Source organism: Pinus tabuliformis, chromosome 8 (assembly GCF_031772625.1).
Source record: "Pinus tabuliformis cultivar Carrire ecotype Pingquan chromosome 8, CPIR1, whole genome shotgun sequence".
NCBI classification, from domain to species: domain Eukaryota; kingdom Viridiplantae; phylum Streptophyta; class Pinopsida; order Pinales; family Pinaceae; genus Pinus; species Pinus tabuliformis.
The window spans coordinates 1,431,486,742-1,431,509,163 of NC_142294.1; the positions used below are offsets into that span (position 1 = coordinate 1,431,486,742).

General features: G+C 37.4%; 1 protein-coding gene across 1 annotated transcript; it reads left to right on the forward strand.

Moving 5' to 3' along the window:
- The first annotated feature begins 17,433 nt into the window (after positions 1–17,433).
- LOC149241039 (aspartyl protease family protein 2-like) lies at positions 17,434–18,868 on the forward strand. Its single transcript, XM_089370419.1, has 2 exons — positions 17,434–17,446; positions 18,231–18,868. The coding sequence occupies exons 1-2, from the start codon at positions 17,434–17,436 to the stop codon at positions 18,866–18,868; spliced, it is 651 nt and encodes a 216-aa protein (XP_089226545.1).
- The last annotated feature ends 3,554 nt before the right edge of the window (positions 18,869–22,422 follow it).

The window sequence follows — 22,422 nt, forward strand, 5'->3', positions numbered from 1 at the left end:
TCTCCAAGAATTCGAAATCATAGTAGCTATTTGTTTTCATCCATGTGAGCACATTGTGCTTTTTCAAGAAACCATAAAAATCAATTGTTACTTTTGTAAATATCAGCATAGGTCCCTCTTTAGCATGGATCTAACATGAGCCAAGAGACTTCAAATTTCTTCAAGTGCAATCTTATTTTAGAGTGAAAAAAAACAATGTGTACTTTTTCATTGCTTAAATTGTATTCTCGAATACTGTAAACTTTTAAGCATACAAAAATACTAATTAATATTAAAATATTTTATTCATATATTGTATTGGATATTTTATCATATACAATATTATAATATTTTCTTTTACCATTTCTTTTCTACATATAATATAAATGAAGTTGATATTCGCATAAGTGGATCTATTTAGAGAATATTTTATTTTATTTTAATAGGAACATATGTCAACTCCAATTTGAGGACGGGAATACTTACACATCGCCTTCACATTGGGCTATATAATGAGCATCTTAGCTCAATAATACATATTTCTTTCTCGAAAAGAAAACTTAACTTAGTATCCATTCCTTTCATGCATGCAAATGCATACTCTTATTCTAGAAAGAATTAGTCATAACACATAATATATCAAGAAATATATAAACACATATTACTTTTAAAGGAATTTAGTACCAAACAATGTGTTCTTTTCCAAGATATATTCACACAATTCTTTCCAAATGTTAGGTCCCTATAATACTAGTGTATTCCGTCATTGTTATTATCAGTGTAGCCCCTTTATTGTTATTGGTGTACCCATGTACTCTGCATATTGTTATTATTGTACCCCATATAAGTCCATTATTGTTATTGTTGTGCCCTTCCATTATTATTTTTATGTCGTGTCTGATTATATTGTGGCCCCTCAAACTCCTATATATATAATGGAGGATTTTTCATTTTGAATCATCCAAGAATTGTTCGTTTTTGTAATATAAAGGAGGTTTCCCCATCGAAGAGGCTAATTTTGAAGTCAATGATATATCTTTTCTTCTATTTTGTGAGTTGGTTGCATAACATTTTGTATGAGAGCTTTCGATTCTAGGGTTTCACTTCTTCAAACAGATCATCTTGGGATTTTCGCTATAACGTTTCTTATATGAGGCTTTAGAAGCTGAAATTTTTACCATGTAGAGTTGAATTCTCACAGAAATTCTTGTAAAATTTCCAGATCTTTCTTCGCTGTATTTTCCAAGATATGCTCTGAGGAAGTTAGGGTTTTTGTGGGCTTGAGAATTCTGTCTCAAGCAAGTGACCTGGGAAAAATCATCATAACTTTTGTTTCAGGAATCAGATTTGAATTCTGTAAAAAGTGGCTGAAACTGAATGAACTTTAGTTTTCCTTGTAGCAATAGGGCCGAAGGTTGAAACAGTGACATGTAGCATCCCGTACAACTTCGGTCTAATGAACTAGTCCACAATCAGGTCATCGTGGGATATTTGGCATAACGCTTTCTTGAAGAATACAACCTTGACCAAACTTGTGGAGTTGGAGAGGACTGAAAGAGCTATGACAAGAAAAAATTTTAGAACTTGGAGATTTGAAATTACAGAGTTACATTCATTTCAAGATCAAGCTCCTAAAAGAAAGAAAAAATGTGTATTTGTTTTTAAAATTACATAAATTTTGTTTGAAAAAATAGTTTGAATTGATTCGAAGGGCATAATCAAGCATAGATATCATTGTTTGATTTTAAAATTCCTTGAAGCAAGAAAATGGAAACACCTAGTAAGCAACCAGAAAGCTCTACTATGACGCATGAAGAAGAGGAAGACATACAACATGATATATCAAAATTACAATACCAAGTGCAAAAAATTTCACTCTCACAAAGAGTAACAAAAGTTCAAATGGAAGCTAAGATGGATGGCTTGAAGAATCGTTTAAAATCAAACATGGAAGGTTTGTAGGATGACATAGAAGAAAAAATGAAAGGCAGCATGGAATATTTGAAGAATGGTTTAAAATAAGAGATAGAAAGTTTGAAGAAATGTTTCGAAAAGTTCCTACAAGAAATGCTTCCTAATGGCGAAAAGATATTAGATGAAACTCATGATGAGAATAAAATAAAAGTTAATCATGATTTCATAGAAGCTAACATTGGATTGAAGACTTGTCATATTCCAAAGATTGATATGAGGAAGTTTGATGGAAAGGACCCCATAACATGGATACTATAGATGGAGCAATATTTTTATCTCCATAATGTAAAAAGCACACAAGAGGTACACATTGAAACTTTATATTTGGAACCCAATCAGTTTTTATGGTAATGATGGCTTTTCTCTCGTAAAAAAAAATTCACTTGGTCAATTTTGATAGAGGAAATGATAGAAAATGATGAGGATACGAAGAGAAACACCTTCTTTAACCAATTCATAAATCTCAAACAAAAGGGTTCAATGGTGGAGCACATTGAGGACTTAAAAAAATTAAATATAAGGATAAATGATATTCCAGAGGAGCATAGGATTGATGTCTTTATAGGGACTTTAATGGATAACATACAATATGAGGTTCACCTCTAGGAACTTGATTCATTGGAGAAGGCATTCAAGTTGGAAAGAAAAAATGAAAGCAAAATTATGGAAAAAAGGAAGCCTACCACTCACAACTATAAATATGGAAGTGTTGTTTCTCCTAGCTTTCCACAACCTACAAGGTTGACACCACAAAAATTGGAAGAAAAAATAGCAAAAGGCCTTTGTTACAGTTTTGATAAAAAATACACTAAAGGTCATAAGTGTGCTAAGAAGAAATTAATTTGCATATATTGTTAAGAGGAGGAAGAAAAGGAACAATAAACGTCAAAATAAGAGGATATACACCATGAACCAACCCTAGAGAAAGAAGATATGAATCCAACCATATCTTTTAATGCATTTGCAATAATTAACACTCCTAAAAATCTCAAGATAGAAGGACATATCAAGAATAAAAATGTAAGAGTGTTGATTGATTTAGGTAGTACCCATAATTTTATTCATTGTAAGATAGCCAAGGAATTGAATTGTTTCCTATATCCAACACCAGAGTGTCAAGTGATGGTTGAAAATGGAGGAACCATAAATTTCTCTAGAAAGTGCCATAATATCAAGATATCCATGGGAAAATATGTATTTAATAGTCCAATTCTTTCCATTCCAATGGGTGGTGTTGATGTTGTACTAGGAGTCCAATGGTTACAACCTTTAGGTACAATAGTTTTTTAATCTTCAAGAAATTTTCTTGATTTTTTTTGGGGAAGGAAAGGAAGTTGAATTAAGGGGTATTGCAAGGAAACTAGGAAGAAACTCAGCTCTAATGGCATGAAAAATCTTCTAAAGAAAGAACAACGGGGTGTAATTTCACAATTATATTCACTAGAGGTTCAAACATCGAAATCATCTACGTCTCCAGATCTCCAAAATGCCTTGGACAATCATTCCAAGGTATTTGAGACTCCCAAAGGCCTCCCAGCTATTCATGATTGTGATCATGCTATTCATTTGATTCCGGGAAGTGTTCCTCCAAACATCAGGCCTTACATATATCCCTATTCCCAAAAGAGGAAAATTGAATGTCTGGTTGCAAAACTGCGAGAGGTGGGTATAACTCAACCTAGTCAATGTTATTTCTCTACTCTAGTAGTATTGGTTCACAAGAAGGATGGATCATGGCGCTTGTGTCTGAATTATAGGCAGCTCAACAAGCTCAATATTAAAGATAAATTTCCCATTCCTGTCATTGACGAATTGTTGGATGAATTACATGGAGCATTTTACCTCAACAATTTGGATCTTCATTCAGGATATCATCCAACATCCATCACATCATATTTAAGAGAAAATTCTAAGGTTCAAGAAGTGGAAGATCACATCGAGGATCAACAACAACTTCTCCAACTCTTAAAGGATAACCTCACTTTGATGCAGAATAAAATGAAACAACAGGCAGATCAAAATCACAGCAAAAGAAGTTTTGATGTAGACGAATCGGTATTTTTATGTCTATAACCATACAAACAAATGTCCCTCAGGAAAGCTAAGAAGGATAATAAATTATCACCAAAGTATTATGGTCCTTACAAGGTGTTGCGAAAGATTGATACTATGGCATGCAAATTGGAGCTTCCTACATCTTCCCAAGTGCACCCAGTTTTCCTTGTTTCATGCTTAAAGAAGGTTATAGGTGACAAGCTCCTTGTTCAAACAATATTGCCAGAACTTGACAAAGAAGGAAAAATCTTGTTGGAACCTGAAGTAATCATGGAAACAGGAACTCGACAGCGACAAAATCAATCAATTTCAGAGTATCTCATCAAGTGGAGGAATGCACCCGCTAAAGATTCCACATGGGAGGATGAGAATTTTATACAAAAGCATCCAGAACTACTCAAGCGTTGATGACAACAATTTTTTGAAGGAGAGGGGCATGTTACGTCCCTATAATACTAGTGTATTCCCTCATTTTTATTGTTAGTGTAGCCCCCTTTTTGTTATTGTTGTGCCCATGTAATCCCCATATTGTTATTATTGTGCCCCATATAGGCCCACTATTTTTATTGTTGTGCCCTTACATTATCATTGTTATGTCAGCTCTAATTATATCATGACCCCTTAGACTCCTATATATAGAAAGGAGTTTTGTCATTTTCAATCATCCAGGAATTTTTCATTTGTGTAATATAAAGGAAGTTTCCCCTCAAAGAGGCTAATTTTGAGGTCATTGATTTATCTGTTGTTTTATTTTGTGATTTGGTTGCATAACACCAAAGAATTACCAAAATAGTTATTATTGGTTCGCAAATAAGCACATACACTAGCAGAATAATACACCTTTCTCTAAGAAAATGAGAAAAATACGAGTATATTATTTTCAAGGAAATTAATCAAATAGATAGTATTTACATGCTTATAATGACATACCATAGTAGCTAGAATAAAAGCATGTGTCATGCAAATACGTATTTCACTTTTCAAGACGTAATATGGTTAATGTTTCATTCACTTATGTGTATAGGGTTTATCAAAATAGGTTCAATTCCTTTATTATTTCATGTTAACCACTTTATGTAATCATATTCATCAAATATGTATCAAAAAAAGGGCACCATTGCATACCTTAACCTCTTGGATATGTAGTAACAAGTGCAACCTTCAACACAAAAACTCACCATAATTTGAAGTAACCAAAGATCTTAACAACTACCAAAGAGAGTACGTTTATTATGAGTGTGAACATTAGCGTGGTGAGAGCGACGAAAAAACCCATGGAAATTTTGGGCGTGCAATTGTATTCAGGGAAGTGATGCAGAATGCAAGTGACGACTTCCTTATGGTCTGGGATCCATGGCAGTGAGTATAGTCAATGACCAAAAAACCCATGAAAACTATACACAATTTTGTGAGAATGCCTTTAATCCCGACCATTGGTATGTGGCTTCAAACACAGAGAAATGAAAAAATGTATACAACATTGTTACATCAATGTGTTTGGAGATTGAAAGGCATCAAGAAGAATAGAAATAATGCCAAGAAAAATACCCAACAGAACCCGAATGGCAGTAAGTCAAGCCTCAGTCACAAAGGATCCACTACCGGGCCCGAGACCAGTGATTTCTCCCAATATCTTAGAGAAATCTACTATAGTGACCCAAGAAACAATGTATATTAACCATATATAGACCATTCTTCACACAAAATAGAATATAAAATTTTCATTCTCCTTCGAGCACTCAATAGTATTATATATATATATAATACTGTAACAAAAATTATTCTAGTATTTTCGTTGTTTTTTATATATTTGTAGGATTACATTACCATATGAGTTAAGCATATATATATATATATATATATATATATATATATATATATATATGCAACAAGATCTTTAACTATCGAGACTTACCTCACTTTACCATGGAGATTTTTAATTTGTAAATAGGCTATGCTACAAGACCATGGATTATCAATGTCTGAGACCCAAAAACTCCTCACCTTAGTCCTTACTTTTTTTAATTAATAAATTTGATTAAAATAATACAAAAACATAATTACTATGAAATAAATCTCAACTATTGATTTTTGTATACCACTATGAATATTCTAGAATATTCCATAGCAGTTAAATCCCTACCATCCACCTCATATGTAATGACCCCAAGAGATGTAAATGTGAAATTTTACTATGGTAAAAGACAGTATGGTAGTTATTGTTTAATGTTAAAAAACCAAAACTTTGCTAAACTACTTTATTGAGTAATTTAAATATTTTTCTTGAAATGTTGGTAGCCTCTGGGAGGTGGATTTCAAAGAAAGAGATCAGTTGTAATAACTGATTGAAACTGCCCTCCCAAACAGGAAAAGTCCTGGTTGTAGGGAGGAAGTTTTGTGCTGCTGGGACAGACAAAAGGATCTTTTTGCAGGAAAAAGGAAAAAGGGAAATTGGTTAAGTCTGGTGAGGACCAGATAACCAGGCACGAGGTGCACAAATCTTGTTGAGGGCTGAAGGCCTAGAAGATGGCTCGGTGGGAGAATCCAGTCATGTAGACGGATCTCGTGGTTGGGAGGTAGAGCAGACTTGCTTGTAGAAGAATTTATTGAAGTATCCCTGTACGACTCTCGCAAACCAGGTACGAATTCTTACTGCAGAGAAACTGAATGAAAATATGTGTGGAATGCACAGAGGACTCATGTAGTCGGGAAATGATTGTGTGTTCTATCTCTTAATTTACTGTTATGATGATACAAGTAGTTAACAGGTGGTAGTTAACTTAAAAGCCAGACCATCATGAAAATATTATAGTTAAACGGGAGGTAGTTTAACTTAAATACCAGAATATCAAAAGAATCTTATAGTTGAACAGAGGGTAATTCAACTTAGATAACAGACCATTAACCGACAATTATATTAAAGAACAAACAGAGATACAGGGGCAGTCCCTGGTAAAGCAAAAGTGAACAGTGGAAACAAGCAGCCAGAACATAACCAGTTATTCATGTAGTGAGAGTAACATCATAAAACATTGAGCCAGGCAAGGAATGCCAGCCAATAAATCTTTTTCATAAACATAAACATCGATGGAAAGGAAAGAATTGTTCAAATACATGTGACAGTCGACTTTCGGAATTAACATATCTTTCAGGAAAGGAAAAGAGCAAACCCTGCAAACGTATGAAATAGTGGAATCACAAAACCATATGCAATCAAGCCGTGGAAACAATAACCGAGTTACAGCCAACAGAGAAGTTCAATATATGTATACCGCTCACGGAATAAGATATTAAGCAGTGTCATAATGGGATTAACAACCCAGAGAATGCGTTAACACAGCCGCGAATCCGGCTGTGAGAAAACCATCTCAGGTGTAAACCCTGTTAAACAAGAAAATTTGTACACGTTTTCCAAATAACCCTTACCGGGAATGAATCTAACCTCTGCGAAACAAATAATAATTAAGGCACTATCACATTAACAAACAAAACATCGATTATCGAATCATGCAAAATATTCAGAGGATTATAATCCCGTATAATTCAAAAAAATACAGCTAACAAGATTTAGGTAAGCCTAAGGACTCCTGCCGTCATAGTAATGCAGCGGAGTCATCGTCAGAGGCAAACAACCATTAATAACAAGGAAAACCGGGAATTGTATCATTATCATTCAGAACGCAAATAACCCAGAAACGAACTCAGACTGAGTAAATAACTTCAAATGCATTTCTCTTGAAAATAGAAAACTCAGAGATGATAACCCCGGAAACGTAATATCTGTGTATATAATTGGAACACATGAAAATGTACAGGCCGATTCCGCCAACAAATGAGTTCGGCACATAGTTAACTCAAATACGGTATAAATCAATTATATACAGAGTCAATGGAGTCCTAGACCCGCATCGGGTAGAAAAGCCCAAAGCTAAGTCACAAGTAAGCAAAATGGAGCATTCAATATTCACTGTCTCTTATATCTGGCTGGAACTGGTATGGCTTAAGCCTGAACACCGAAACCCTTAACCATGGGGAAAAACCCCTCTTCAGCATGAAAATAAAAGGAAACCCGCATCGGGGGTCCAGACTGCAGCATGCACCAAATGGAACATTAGGGACGAAGGAGCTTTAGAGCTCTTTTCCCAGATGAGAGCACCGAATTAAGAGCAACCATACCTGCAAATGTCGAAGAAGTCGAGGCGCTGCGGATACACAGTTAAGAGACTCGCACAGATCCACCTGCATGCGCTACCAGAACAGGGAGAAATTAGTATAGGCCTCTCAAAAGATAAATGAATGGACCGATTGAGTCCCTGTGTGCAAATAATCAAATAGAAAAACGAAAACCGTAGTAAATAACCATGCAGACAGAGGGTGCAATACCTGTGTGAGACTCTGAAGGGTGTATCATGGCATCCGAAAGAGCAATAAGACTCGAACCAGGGTCTGAGGAGATGAAGCGAGAGCGCCTGGGTGAAACAAATGAACCTCGGCGTGCAGCAAGGGGTTTAAGTATTAACCCAAAGTCCTTTGGCTCATCCCAGCCATCCGATCTAAACGATGGATCTCGGCCATCGATGCTGCACGGGAGATTGGAGCGGGGAGGACGAGAAGACAGAGCCCGAGATGTCACATGGACCCGCAGGTGAGTCAAGCCACCTGTCAAGGTATGAGCCCTTGCCATAAAAGCCTCCAATGACTCGGCGCCGGCAAAGGCAGCTGCCGGACCAAAGATCTCTGCGCCCATTAATATAGATAAAGTACTGAGGGTTGGCAAGGCAACGTATACACATATTACAACCGCCATAACTTGACTACCGTTCAATACATATAATGGATGCATGATATATATAAACTTTATGCGGTATAAACGATGCATATCATATATATAATCACTATGCGGTATATTTGAGGCATGTATATATAATCTCTATGCAGTAAACACTTAGACCATGATAATATGAAGTGTATGAATTGATATACAGCATCATGATAGAGAAGAGATTATATGGTTGAGTGTTACCATGCATATATGTGTTTTCGAAATAGTTATTTTAGAAAAAAAAAATTATGTATATAGTCATGACTCATGAGAGTGTGACAAATTGGTATCAGAGCCCAGTTTCAACACTCTGGCCTCAGAAATGTCATGTTTCAATGTGCAGAAGATTACACCATGCATCTGTATAGGAAAAAGTAATAAGTCATTTAACTGTTGTTTTTGTTATATCTTAGGGTGAGATACAGGAATTTAACAGCTAATATATAAGCTAGGAAAAGAAGCGTGATGCAAGGCGCTGGCAGCACACCTCGGGAAAACCCAGAGTTGGGGGTACAGCTGGGCGAGGAAACACGGAGTACCAATCTCGCAATACTGGAAACTGTTCAGGAGTTGAAAAATGAGATGGCACGTCTACGGGAAGACAACGTGTGCTTGACGGTGGAACAGGAGAGAATTCTGAAGAGTTTGTCGGACAGGCAGAACCCACCCATATCGAATCCCAGCGCGGAGCAACAGAAGATAACAGAAGAGCAGGACTATCTGGTTGAACCTGAAAATTTGAGAGATAAGGGGGACCATTCTGATAATGTACCGGAACAGCAAACTTCAAAACGTCAGAGGATGGAGCTGCAGGGAGAATTTCGAAAAATTAAACCACCACATTTTGATGGAGAACAGGAAGAAGCGGCTGAAGCATGGCTAATAAATATGAACAAATATTTTCAACTGTATGAGTATGATCATAACCTGAAGGTGCGACTGGCCATTTTCCAGTTACAGGGTAAAGCAACCCTGTGGTGGGAGGAAATCAAGATTGTCAAGGGGGTAAGTGAACGGACCATCACATGGGAGAAGTTTCAGAGATACTTCAAAGAAAGATACCTGACTGAGCGCTTCTACGATGAAAAGGAAAGAGAATTCCATGATTTAAGACTGGGGCAGCAGACTATGGATGAATTCATTAATCGTTTCACTTCCCTGCTACGTTATGTACCCTGTATTAAGGAGGAAAAAGCCAAAGCGCAAAGGTTTGTGAGTAGCTTACCTTCATACATAAGAGAGAGGATTGAATTTGACAATCCCAAGACCATGGATGAGGCTATCCGCAAAGTAAGGATCTGCTACCAGCGGAATAAACAGAAGGGGGATGCCTCAAGTAAGAGATGGAATGAAAGAAGGAGTAGTCGGATTGTTGGAAACAGCAAAGGAAGTCGCAGTATTGGGGGTAAGGGAGCTGGTAAGGGATTAAACAGCAGAACTGTAGCGAAAAGTGTGCCCCGAGCAAGGCCAACAGGTGAAACTAGAGTAAGTGAACAGCCTGTTAGGCCAGAAGGTGAAGGAATGACCAGACCTCCAGTTCAATGCTGGGGCTGTGGAGGACCTCACTATGTTAAAAACTGCCCACAACGAAAGGGTACGAATCAGATATCCCAGATTGATGAAGCATCGACTGTTGGGGATGTGGCACGTAATGTACCAAGGATCAATGCAGCCTTGGATGATTGCCAAGCGGAATACCAGCCGACGATGGTGGAATTTGAAGGTAAAATCTCAAACCTTTCTATAGCTGTTCTCATTGATCCAGGAGCTACTTTAAGTTATATTAGCCCAAAGATAGTAGAACAGTGTAAGTTACAATCTGAAAAATTCAGAAATCCATGGTTGGTCCAACTTGCTACAGGAGCCAAGAGACGAGTCTTGGAAAAAATAAATAATTGCTCTTTAACCATAGCAGGGCAGCCAATAGTTGTGGATTTGAACGTATTACCTTTGGGTTCATACGACATCCTGATTGGGATGGATTGGCTGGAGAAACACTGGTCATTAATAAACTGCAAGACTAAAACCATTTACTATAAGAATGATCTTGGTGAGCAACAAGAATTGCAAGGGATCCAACATCCTGTATGGATCCGACCCATTACAGCGTCTCAATTAGCTAAATGTATCAAAAAGAAATGTCAGATTTATGCTATTCAGGTGGGCTACGCAGATCAGAAGAACAAAACCGTTATGCTGGACAATATTCCAGTGGTGCAAGAATTTGCAGATGTTTTTCCAGAGGAGGTACCGGGATTACCACCTAAAAGAGATGTGGACTTTACCATCGAACTGATTCCGGGGGCAGCACCTGTGTCACGGGCACCATACCGAATGAGTGTACCAGAATTAACAGAATTGAAAATGCAACTGCAGGAGCTGCTGGACAAAAATTATATACGTCCCAGTGTATCACCCTGGGGAGCCCCAGTGTTATTTGTCAAAAAGAAAGACGGAACATTTCGGATGTGTATTGATTATCGTCAGCTGAATAAGCTCACGATCAAGAACAAATACCCTTTGCCCCGGATTGATGAACTGTTCGATCAAGTGAAGGGGGCAACGGTGTTTTCTAAGATCGATTTGCGGTCTGGTTACCATCAGATTAGAATTAAAGAGGAGGATATCGCTAAGACAGCTTTCAGAACACGGTATGGACATTACGAGTTTGTGGTGCTACCTTTCGGCCTGACCAATGCACCTACTACCTTTATGTGTTTGATGAACAGTGTGTTTCACAGGTTCTTGGATAAATTTGTGTTGATATTTATTGATGACATTCTGATCTACTCCCGATCAAGGGAGGAGCATGAGGAACATCTTAGAATAGTGTTACAAACGCTGCGAGAACATCAGTTATATGCTAAGTTTAGTAAGTGTGATTTCTTCCGGGAAGAGATACAATACTTAGGCCATATAATCACCAAGGAGGGGATTGCAGTGGACCCTGAAAAAATAAGGACTATAATGGAATGGCCCATACCAAAGGACGTGGCAGATATTAGGTCCTTTATGGGGCTAGCTGGCTATTATAGAAGGTTCGTGGAAGGTTTTTCAAGGGTAGCATACCCTATCACCTCCTTACAAAAAAAGGGAAGGGTATTCAAATGGACCTCAGAGTGCGAGCGGAGCTTTGAGCAGCTTAAACACTTACTCACCACCGCACCCATTTTGAGCATAGCTGATCCTAATAAGGATTACGTGGTCTGTACTGACGCAAGTAAAGAGGGTGTGGGAGGAGTGTTGATGCAGGAAGGAAGAGTAATTGCATACGAGTCAAGGAAACTAAAAGAGCATGAGCAGAAATATTCTGCCTACGACTTGGAGTTGGCAGTTGTTATTCATGCACTAAAGATGTGGCAACATTACCTTTTGGGAAGAAAGTTTCTGTTGTTGACAGACCATCATAGTCTAACAAATTATTTCAGCCAACCCACCTTAAATACGATGCAAGCTCGTTGGGTAGACTTCCTAAGTGGCTTTGATTTTGAAATTAAACATCTAAAGGGAAAGGAGAACCAGGTAGCTGACGCGTTGAGTCGGAAGGTGCAGTGCTTGTGCAAAATTTCGGTCAGTAGATGGCAGATTACCCTACTCGAAAAGATAAAGTTGGCAGCTGATTAGGATGTTGTTTATCAGCAAATTAAACAGCAGGTACAGCGACTACCTGATAAGGAAACACCACATGGATATGAGTTAGATGATGCCGGAATGTTGTACTTTAATAAAAGGTTGTATGTACCCGATGAGGATAGTCTTAGAAAACTGATTTTGGGCAAATTTCACATCAGCCACTACACCGGGCATCCAGGTTACCAAAAAATGGTCACCGCACTGCGGAAGGAATACTATTGGCCAAAAATGAAGAAGGATGTAGCTGAATATCTGGCGCGATGCTTGGAATGTCAACAGATTAAGGCGGAGAATTTGCATCCAGCAGGGCTACTACAACCCTTACCCATTCCGGAATGGAAATGGGAAACTATTTCCATGGACTTTATAACCAGGTTGCCTCGAACGAAGAAAAATAATGATTCCATTATGGTGGTAGTGGATAAATTAAGTAAGGCAGCACACTTCATACCTGTACAATCCACGTATAAGGCTGTGCAAATTGCTCATATTTTCATGCAAAATGTGTTCAAATTGCATGGACTCCCGAAGGTAATAATTTATGATCGTGATGTTAAGTTCACATCAACTTTTTGGAGGACATTGTTTGCTGAACTGGGAACACAGCTGAACTTTAGCACAGCCTATCATCCCCAGACCGATGGTCAAACGGAACGGGTGAACCAGGTAGTGGAGGACATGCTGAGAGCATGTGTTATGATGAAACCAACCCAATGGGAGGAGTACCTCCACTTGGTTGAATTCGCGTATAATAATGGGTATCATTCGTCAACACAGCTAAGTCCCTTTGAGGTCCTGTATGGGCGAAAGTGCCGCACACCTTCAAGTTGGGGTGGACCTGAGGATAGGTTAAGACTTGGCCCGGAAATGCTCAAGGAAATGGAAGACATGGTGAAAAAGGTGCGTACCAACTTAAAGGCTGCCCAGGACAGATAGAAAAGTTTTGTAGACCGGAAGAGAAGGTTCAAAGAATTCCAGGTTGGAGACCATGTTTTTGTAAGAATTCAAACCAGAAGGAGTACCTTGCAGTGGAGTGGGTGTGCCAAACTTGCTCCTTGATATTTTGGACCCTTCCAAATCCTGGCGAGAGTGGGGCCAATAGCTTATCAGCTCGCCCTGCCAGGTCATATTAAGATTCACAATGTTTTTCACGTATTTGTACTAAAAAAATACGTCTACGATCCTAAACATGTGATCCAATGGCAGGATGTTCGAGTAAGAATTAATCTGGTCGTTTTAGTTAAGCTTTGTTCTCAAACAAGGAAATAACTAGATCTGTTGCTATTTGCAGGTCAAGCCGGAAGGCGAGGTTCTGGTCGAACCACTGAACATTCTCGACCGGAGAGAGGTGCGACTGCGGAAGCGGGTTATTTTCCAAGCTAAAGTGCAGTGGCAGCACTATGGGCCTGAAGAGGCCACTTGGGAGGATGAGGAACTCCTTAAGGAAGCTTACCCGAATTTGTTTAAGGGAAACAGACATCGGGACGATGTCCAATCACAGGAGGGGGAGATGTAATGACCCCAGGAGATGTAAATGTGAAATTTTACTATGGTAAAAGACAGTATGGTAGTTATTGTTTAATGTTAAAAAAACAAAACTTTGCTAAACTACTTTATTGAGTAATTTAAATATTTTTCTTGAAATGCTGGCAGCCTCTGGGAGGTGGATTTCAAAGAAAGAGATCAGTTGTAATAACTGATTGAAACTGCCCTCCCAAACAGGAAAAGTCCTGGTTGTAGGGAGGAAGTTCTGTGCTGTTGGGACAGACAGAAGGATCTTTTTCCAGGAAAAAGGAAAAAGGGAAATTGGTTAAGTCTGGTGAGGACCAGATAACCAGGCACGAGGTGCACAAATCTTGTTGAGGGCTGAAGGCCTGCAAGATGGCTCGGGGGGAGAATCCAGTCATGTAGACGGATCTCGTGGTTGGGAGGTAGAGCAGACTTGCTTGCAGAAGAATTTATTAAAGTATCCCTGTACGACTCTGGCGAACCAGGTACGAATTCTTACTGCAGAGAAACTGAATGAAAATATGTGTGGAATGCACAGAGGACTCATGTAGTCGGGAAATGATTGTGTGTTCTATCTCTTAATTTACTGTTATGATGATACAAGTAGTTAACAGGTGGTAGTTAACTTAAAAGCCAGACCATCATGAAAATATTATAGTTAAACGGGAGGTAGTTTAACTTAAATACCAGAATATCAAAAGAATCTTATAGTTGAACAGAGGGTAATTCAACTTAGATAACAGACCATTAACCGACAATTATATTAAAGAATAAACAGTGATACAGGGGCAGTCCCTCGTAAAGCAAAAGTGAACAGTGGAAACAAGCAGCCAAAGGATAACCAGTTATTCATATAGTGAGAGTAACATCATAAAACATTGAGCCAGGCAAGGAATGCCAACCAATAAATCTTTTCCATAAACATAAACATCAATGGAAAGGAAAGAATTGTTCAAATATATGTGACAGTCGACTTTCGGAATTAACATATCTTTCGGAAAAGGGAAAGAGCAAACCCTGCAACGTATGTAATGGTGGAATCACAAAACCATATGCAAACAAGCCGTGGAAACGATAACCGAGTTACAGCCAACAGAGAAGTTCAATATATGTATACCGCTCACGGAATAAGATACTAAGCAGTGTCATAATGGGATTAACAACCCAGAAAATGCGTTAGCACAGCCGCGAATCCGGCTGTGAGAAAACCATCTCAGGTGTAAACCCTGTTAAACAAGAAAAACTGTACACGTTTCCAAATAACCCTTACCGGGAATGAATCTAACCTCTGCGAAACAAATAATAATTAAGGCACTGTCACATTAACAAACGAAACATCGATTACCGAATCATGCAAAATATTCAGAGGATTATAATCCCATATAATTCAAAAAAATACAGATAACAAGATTTAGGTAAGCCTGAGGACTCCTGCCGTCGCAGTAATGCAGCGGAGTCATAGTCAGAGGCAAACAACCATTAATAACAATGAAAACCGGGAATCGTATCATTATCATTCAGAACGCAAGTAACCCAGAAACGAACTCAGACTGAGTAAATAACTTCAAATGCATTTCTCTTGAAAATAGAAAACTCAGAGATGATAACCCTGGAAACGTAATATCTGTGTATATAACTGGAACACATGAAAATGTACAGGCCGATTCCGCCAACAAATGAGTTCGGCACATAGTTAACTCAAATACAGTTGTAAATAAATTATATACAGAGTCAATGGAGTCCTAGACCCGCATCGGGTAGAAAAGCCCAAAGCTAAGTCACAGTTAAGCAAAATGGAGCATGCAATATTCACTGTCTCTTATATCTGGCTGGAACCGGTATGGCTTAAGCCTGAACACCGAAACCCTTAACCATGGGGAAAAACCCCTCTTCAGCATGAAAATAAAAGGAAACCCGCATCAGGGGTCCGGACTGCAGCATGCACCAAATGGAACATTAGGGACGAAGGAGCTTTAGAGCTCTTTTCCCTAATGAGAGCACTGAATTAAGAGCAACCATACCTACAATGTCGAAGAAGTCGAGGCGCTGCGGATACACAGTTAAGAGACTCGCACAGATCCACCTGCATGCGCTACCAGAACAGGGAGAAATTAGTATAGGCCTCCCAAAAGATAAACGAACGGACCAATTTAGTCCCTGTGTGCGAATAATCAAATAGAAAAACGAAAACCGTAGTAAATAACCATGCAGACAGAGGGTGCAATACCTGTGTGAGACTCTGAAGGGTGTATCATGGCATCCGAGAGAGCAATAAGACTCGAACCAGGGTCTGAGGAGATGAAGCGAGAGCGCCCGGGTGAAACAAATGAACCTCGGCGTGCAGCAAGGGGTTTAAGTATTAACCCAAAGTCCTTTGGCTCATCCCAGCCATCCGATCTAAACGATGGATCTCGGCCGTCGATGCTACGCGGGAGATTGGAGCGGGGAGGATGAGAAGACAGAGCCCGAGGTGTCACATGGACCCGCAGGTGAGTCAAGCCACCTGTCAAGGTATGAGCCCTTGCCATAAAAGCCTCCAATGACTCGGCGCCGGCAAAGGCAGCTGCCGGACCAAAGATCTCCGTGCCCATTAATATAGATAAAGTACTGAGGGTTGGCAAGGCAACATATACACATATTACAACCGCCATAACTCGACTACCGTTCAGTACATATAATTGATGCATGATATATATAAACTTTATGCGGTATAAACGATGCATAACATATATATAATCACCATGCGGTATAGTTGAGGCATGTATATATAATCTCTATGCAGTAAACACTTAGACCATGATAATATGAATTGATATACAGCATCATAATAGGGAAGAGATTATATGGTTGAGAGTTACCATGCATATATGTGTTTTCGAAATAGTTATTTTAGAAAAAAAAAAATTATGTATATAGTCATGAGAGTGTGACATCATAGTTATTGATAGTTAAATTAAAATTCTAAAAACTTATTCTAAAATAAACACAAATAACAATATAATTAAAACACAACTTTCTTAATAATTGTTTTCTAATATGGCATCTCTAATATATCTCTTATTGGCCACGAAATCATTTTTTTAAAATTATTTAGATAGGATTTAAATAAGTACAACTATATTATATTAAAAAACGAAAAAAATAATTAAAATGATTGAAAGTTACCTTATGTATACAGACATCTTCTGTGTAGTCATTTGTTTATAGATTGTTTAGATACAGTTTAAATGAATGCCAGTTATATTATATTCCCAAGGAAAAAAAACTTTAATTCATTGAGATGATTAAAAATTACCTAATACATATACACATCCTTTGTGTATTTATTGACCAAACAAAAAATTAACTATGTGAGCACGTAAAAAGACAAAACTCCTATGATTAATATGCCCATACATTTAACGGCACTTTAAAGCCACACAATAATGCAGCCACAGTGGAGCATAACAATTATGCCCGAAATGGGGGAATATTGTCAGTAAAAACTGGAAACAGATGTGAATACAAGAATGCTTATGCGATTATTCTGATGTTCTAAGATGAATGACCCTGTATGACCTGTGAAAAAACTCATAGAATTTAATGAGCGTCAATTATAATATTACATAACAATAATTAAAAAAAAAGTTTCCTACACTAAGATGATGTTATTCTCCATCTTTTTCTTTAAAATTTTGAATTAAAAAAAAAAAACATGCATAAGCCTTAAGCTAAATCATATTCGGTAAGAGTCACAAACGGCTCTGTCTAAAAAATTACAACTAATATAAAAAGACAGCGGTATAATGTTTCTAACATTAACTAGTTTACATAGAAAGATTTGAAATATTTAGAGAGTTCATTGTTTTTTATTGAATTTTATACTTCAGTATGATGGTGTTGTGTGATTTTAACCATATTCAATATATTTGATACATGTCCTTCTTAAAATAAAAACAAGATATTCTCTACATAAAAAAGAAATATGAATTATAATTAAAAATAAAATACATATTTAGTTACGTCGTAAGGCGTTCCCTCTGAGATCAACTCCCCTCTTTGCTTACCTGTCATCTTGTAAGCCACACGATTATATGTTAGATGATTGCAACAATTTCAGCCGTTGATCATTGATTCAAAAGGGTTGCCCAAACTGTTTGGGCGTTTCATTTGGCATCGAATAGTTTCATCTTCTCGAAATATCAAGGGTTTGAGATAGGCGTACGGGAAACGAGGCGTACTGTGTTTTGAAAAATTTTCTCCGTCAATTATCTTTCAGTGCCTTCTCAGACCGACTACCTGTACCAAAGAAAGTTCTCGTACTGTCTCCCGGACTACCTGCGTCCCCGCCAGAGAGGATCCCTGAGGCTGGGCCGGGGTTCGGTTCCCCCCACCTCCAAATTCACCAGTTTGCTGTCGAATCCCCGGGCTCCTTCATGGTATTTTGTGGGAATTCGCAGCATCAGGGTGGGGGGCAAGCGCCTGAACATCTCGTCAGAGGTGTTCCAGTTCAATTCTCGTGGAGGAGGGACGATCATCGACAGTGGAGTCTTGATCAGCCGCCTGGTGAAGCCGGCCTATGATGCTTTAAGAGATGAATTTGTGAAGAGAATGACGCTTGTTACAGTGGAACCAGATCTGCAGAACCCTTTAGACACCTGTTTCGCCCAGCCTAGCGACTTCAGACGCCTGAAAATTCCTGGAATCAGTTTCCATTTTCAGGATGGCGCGCATATTCATATCCACAAAAAAGGAATTTTGGTACCAGTCCAAAACAACCAGATCTGTTTGGCATTCCAACCTGCAGGGATGAATGATTTGAACATTATAGGAAGTCTGCAACAACAGCGTTACATTGTTTCTTTCGATGAGCACCACGAGAGGATAGGGTTTGCTTCTGTTCGTTCCTGCTTTTGATTCTCAGTAACTAACCTCTATGGATTGTGGTGATGGTATTTATTTCATTCTCCATATCCACCCACCTGTAGGTTTCTGTTGGGAACAATAACTTGCTTTTCCAGCCTCTGGTTAGGATTGGGAACAACACAGGGCTATGAATAAATGTGCAAAAGGAGGGATTGGTCAGGTCAGACTTGCTATCATAAATGTGCAAAAGGAGGGATTGGTCAGGTCAGGCTTGCTACCATTTCACTTTCTTTGAAATTTAACTCTTTTTGGGTCAACAAAGGGCTGATAAGGTCCTTGGACACCTATATTTGTATAAATCCAAGAAGGATTTTTTCCACCTCAACATCTTTTCCATCTGTCCAGGTTGACTAATGCATTGCATAAATGATAATTATTTGTTGTTCCATGAACCCTTCTTAGTTCACTGGTTCATCAGTCATTTTGATTGACTAAGTTTCATGATTAACAACCATTAGCTGCAGAGCAGCAAGTCCCTGCCTTTGGGTACTGCAGCATTGTTTCACCTCAGGGCAATTCATGCCTCATGATTACTGTGCCACCATTACTGTGTCACCTGTGTATGAAGTGTCTAAGGCACTGCAGCATTGTTTCATCTCAGGGCAATTCATGCCTCGAGATTACTGTGTGACCTGTGTATGAAGTGTCTAAGGCACTGCAGCATTGTTTCACCTCAGGGCAATTCATGCCTCGAGATTACTGTGTGACCTGTGTATGAAGTGTCTAAGCGTGTTGTATATCTGTGTTCCTCACTTTTATGTCTCTGTTGTTCCCAGAAGCTATAATCCAAGCATTCCAATGGTTATTGTTCAGAGAAGGGCTTTCCTAACTCAATAGAAAACTTGATGACAATAGCGTGTTTGATCTGGAGGTTTTTTTTACATCTGGTATATGGGTTCACCATTTTTAAAAACAAAAGGATCAAAACAGCCTTAATAAAATCAAGGTGGTAACTTTGCAATATGCAAAGAAGAAATGAGAAATTCTATGTCGTTGAAGTGTGTTATAAATTTGAGTTTCTATTAAATTTTTAAATAGATTGATAAACGTGTTTATTTTGGAATAGAGTTTTTGTAATTTTAATTTAATAATCAGGTAAAAATTTAGTTTCACTTAATGTTTATGGAGTATAAATTTAGTTTTAGTTAATGTTTATGGAGTATTTTTTAGTAGTAAATAAGATTAAGAATTAATATTTATATAAAAACATTTATATCATTTTTTCTTTTTAATTTAATTAAAAATTGTCATGTTTTCAAATCCATAAGTATATAGTTTCACTCAGTTTTCTATTTATTGCATTGAACTCTTATTGCTTATTTTTTCTTTGCTATATATTTTTTAATGTTACATGTTTTTTAATGTTATATGTTTAAATTATATATTAATTCTTTTTATAGAGAATATTAATAATTGCAGTGATAGATATGTTTATTTTGGAATAGAATTTCATAATTTTAATTTAATTATCAATATTTATTAGGTGGATGATAGGTATTTAAGACCATGGAACATTCTAAAATATTTTTAATAGTTGTAATAGATTAAAGGTTGAGATTTGTATTTATGCTATTTTTGTCATTTTAATTAAATTGATTAATTAAAAAAATGTCACATGAATAAGTGTCAGTTATGGTTTTTTTACATGTGGTATTGATAAGCCATAATATTGGCTCATGGTATTGTAACAAAGCCTATTCATAGTAAAGTGAGAGTGAATCTCTATGATTAAGAATATTATTACATGTATTTAAAAATGTATTATATATTTAAATATATAAAGAGGCATTTAAATGTATTATATATTCTTAAATGTATATCTTACGTAATTAATAATGCCTCTTAAGAAAGGTGTTTGCTTGTAAAAGAACCTTCCTTCTTAAGCAAACATATATTCTATTTTAAAATGTAATTATAAGACCAAAGTTGATGAAATATTGTGTTGGTATCATTGTTAGGTAATTATTCCTCATGTATTTTTCCTTTGGCACTTTGGTGTGTTTTTGTGTAATTTCACATTTATAAATAATGAATATATATTTAATGATGTATTATGAAGCCACATAAGATCTATTTATCAATTATAGATTATGAGATGACTAAATAAGAAAAAAATGGTATAAAATATGTTACTACTATATTTAAGCCGTAAGGCGTTCCCTCTGAGATCAACTCCCCTCTCTGCTTACCTGTCATCTTGTAAGCCACACGATTATATGTTAGACGATTGCAACAATTTCAGCCGTTGATCGTTGATTCAAAAGGGTTGCCCAAACGGTTTGGGCGTTTCATTTGGCATCGAATAGTTTCATATTCTCGAAATATCAGGGGTTTGAGATAGGCGTACGGGATAGGAGGCGTACTGTGTTTTGAAAATTTTTCTCCATCAATTATTTTCTCTACGTCTGAGTACTTGTAGCAGAAGGCATGAATTCTCAAGGAAAGGGTTCGCTGGAATCGGTGGATTATGCATTCCTTGGTAGGATATTAGATTGGGCTGGGCTTTTCACGCAGGCAGGAATTCATAATCGGCCCTGCAAGCGGTGGATTATGCATTCCTCGGCATTGGGGTTCTCACGCAGGAGCCAACAATTATTGCTGGGTCCCCGTCTTCCATCGTCGCTCACAGAGATATGTATGTACTGTATTTTTCCTCTTTTGTTTCCTTCCCGATTCAACAGATTCTGGACAATTTCTGTTCATGGTTACAAAATTGTGAAATCCGAATGTCTGATCTTTCGAAAATCAAAGAAAGTCACGTATAATTTAAATAATTGATACAAATATTTTAAAATTTAGCATTCCTATCAGTGTCTCGATAATTAATTAGTTTCCGGGCCGGTTAATATTTGACACTTTCGCCTCTATCTCCGGCCTGGAGTTAGAGTGCCTTCCAAATTTGGCATACATGAAGGCTTCCCGCCGTGAATTCATAGAAGATTTCGTATAAATTACGAGATTCATGTTTTAGGAGTTGGAAGGTTAGTACAGAGTTTGGATTTGAGTTTTTTGTATTGATTAGGTTTCCAGGCAGGAAATTCATAAAGCCTTTGTGATCAGGATAACAGCTGAAGTCAGATCACGATTTTGGAGGATACGGATCAGTTTTATCGGTTTTATCTTGAATAAAATGGGTTGTTATTACCGTAGAATGATATTTGACATCAATAGAGCTCCCTCTGAGTGAAAAAGGGACACCAATAGAGCTCAGCCACCGGCTTTTTAGCCCTTGCTCGTGCACCCTGCACTCAGTGGGATGTATGAGATTTGCGGCATTTAATGTAGATTGGTAATGGTAATAAATGGGTTGAGAGTTAAAAATATGTGTTTTCTAAATCTGTTTAAATCAGTTTGATACGATATATAATAAGGAGTTTTCATATGAATTTGATTATGATTTAAATTCTGAAAAAAAAAATATTTTTATGTTTGCATTTCATTTTTATATTAATTATTTGTAATATTAACATAAAATTTAGGTTATTATTTTAATATATTTTTTTCCCAATATTTTATAAGTTAAAATGATCTTGAAATAAACATTA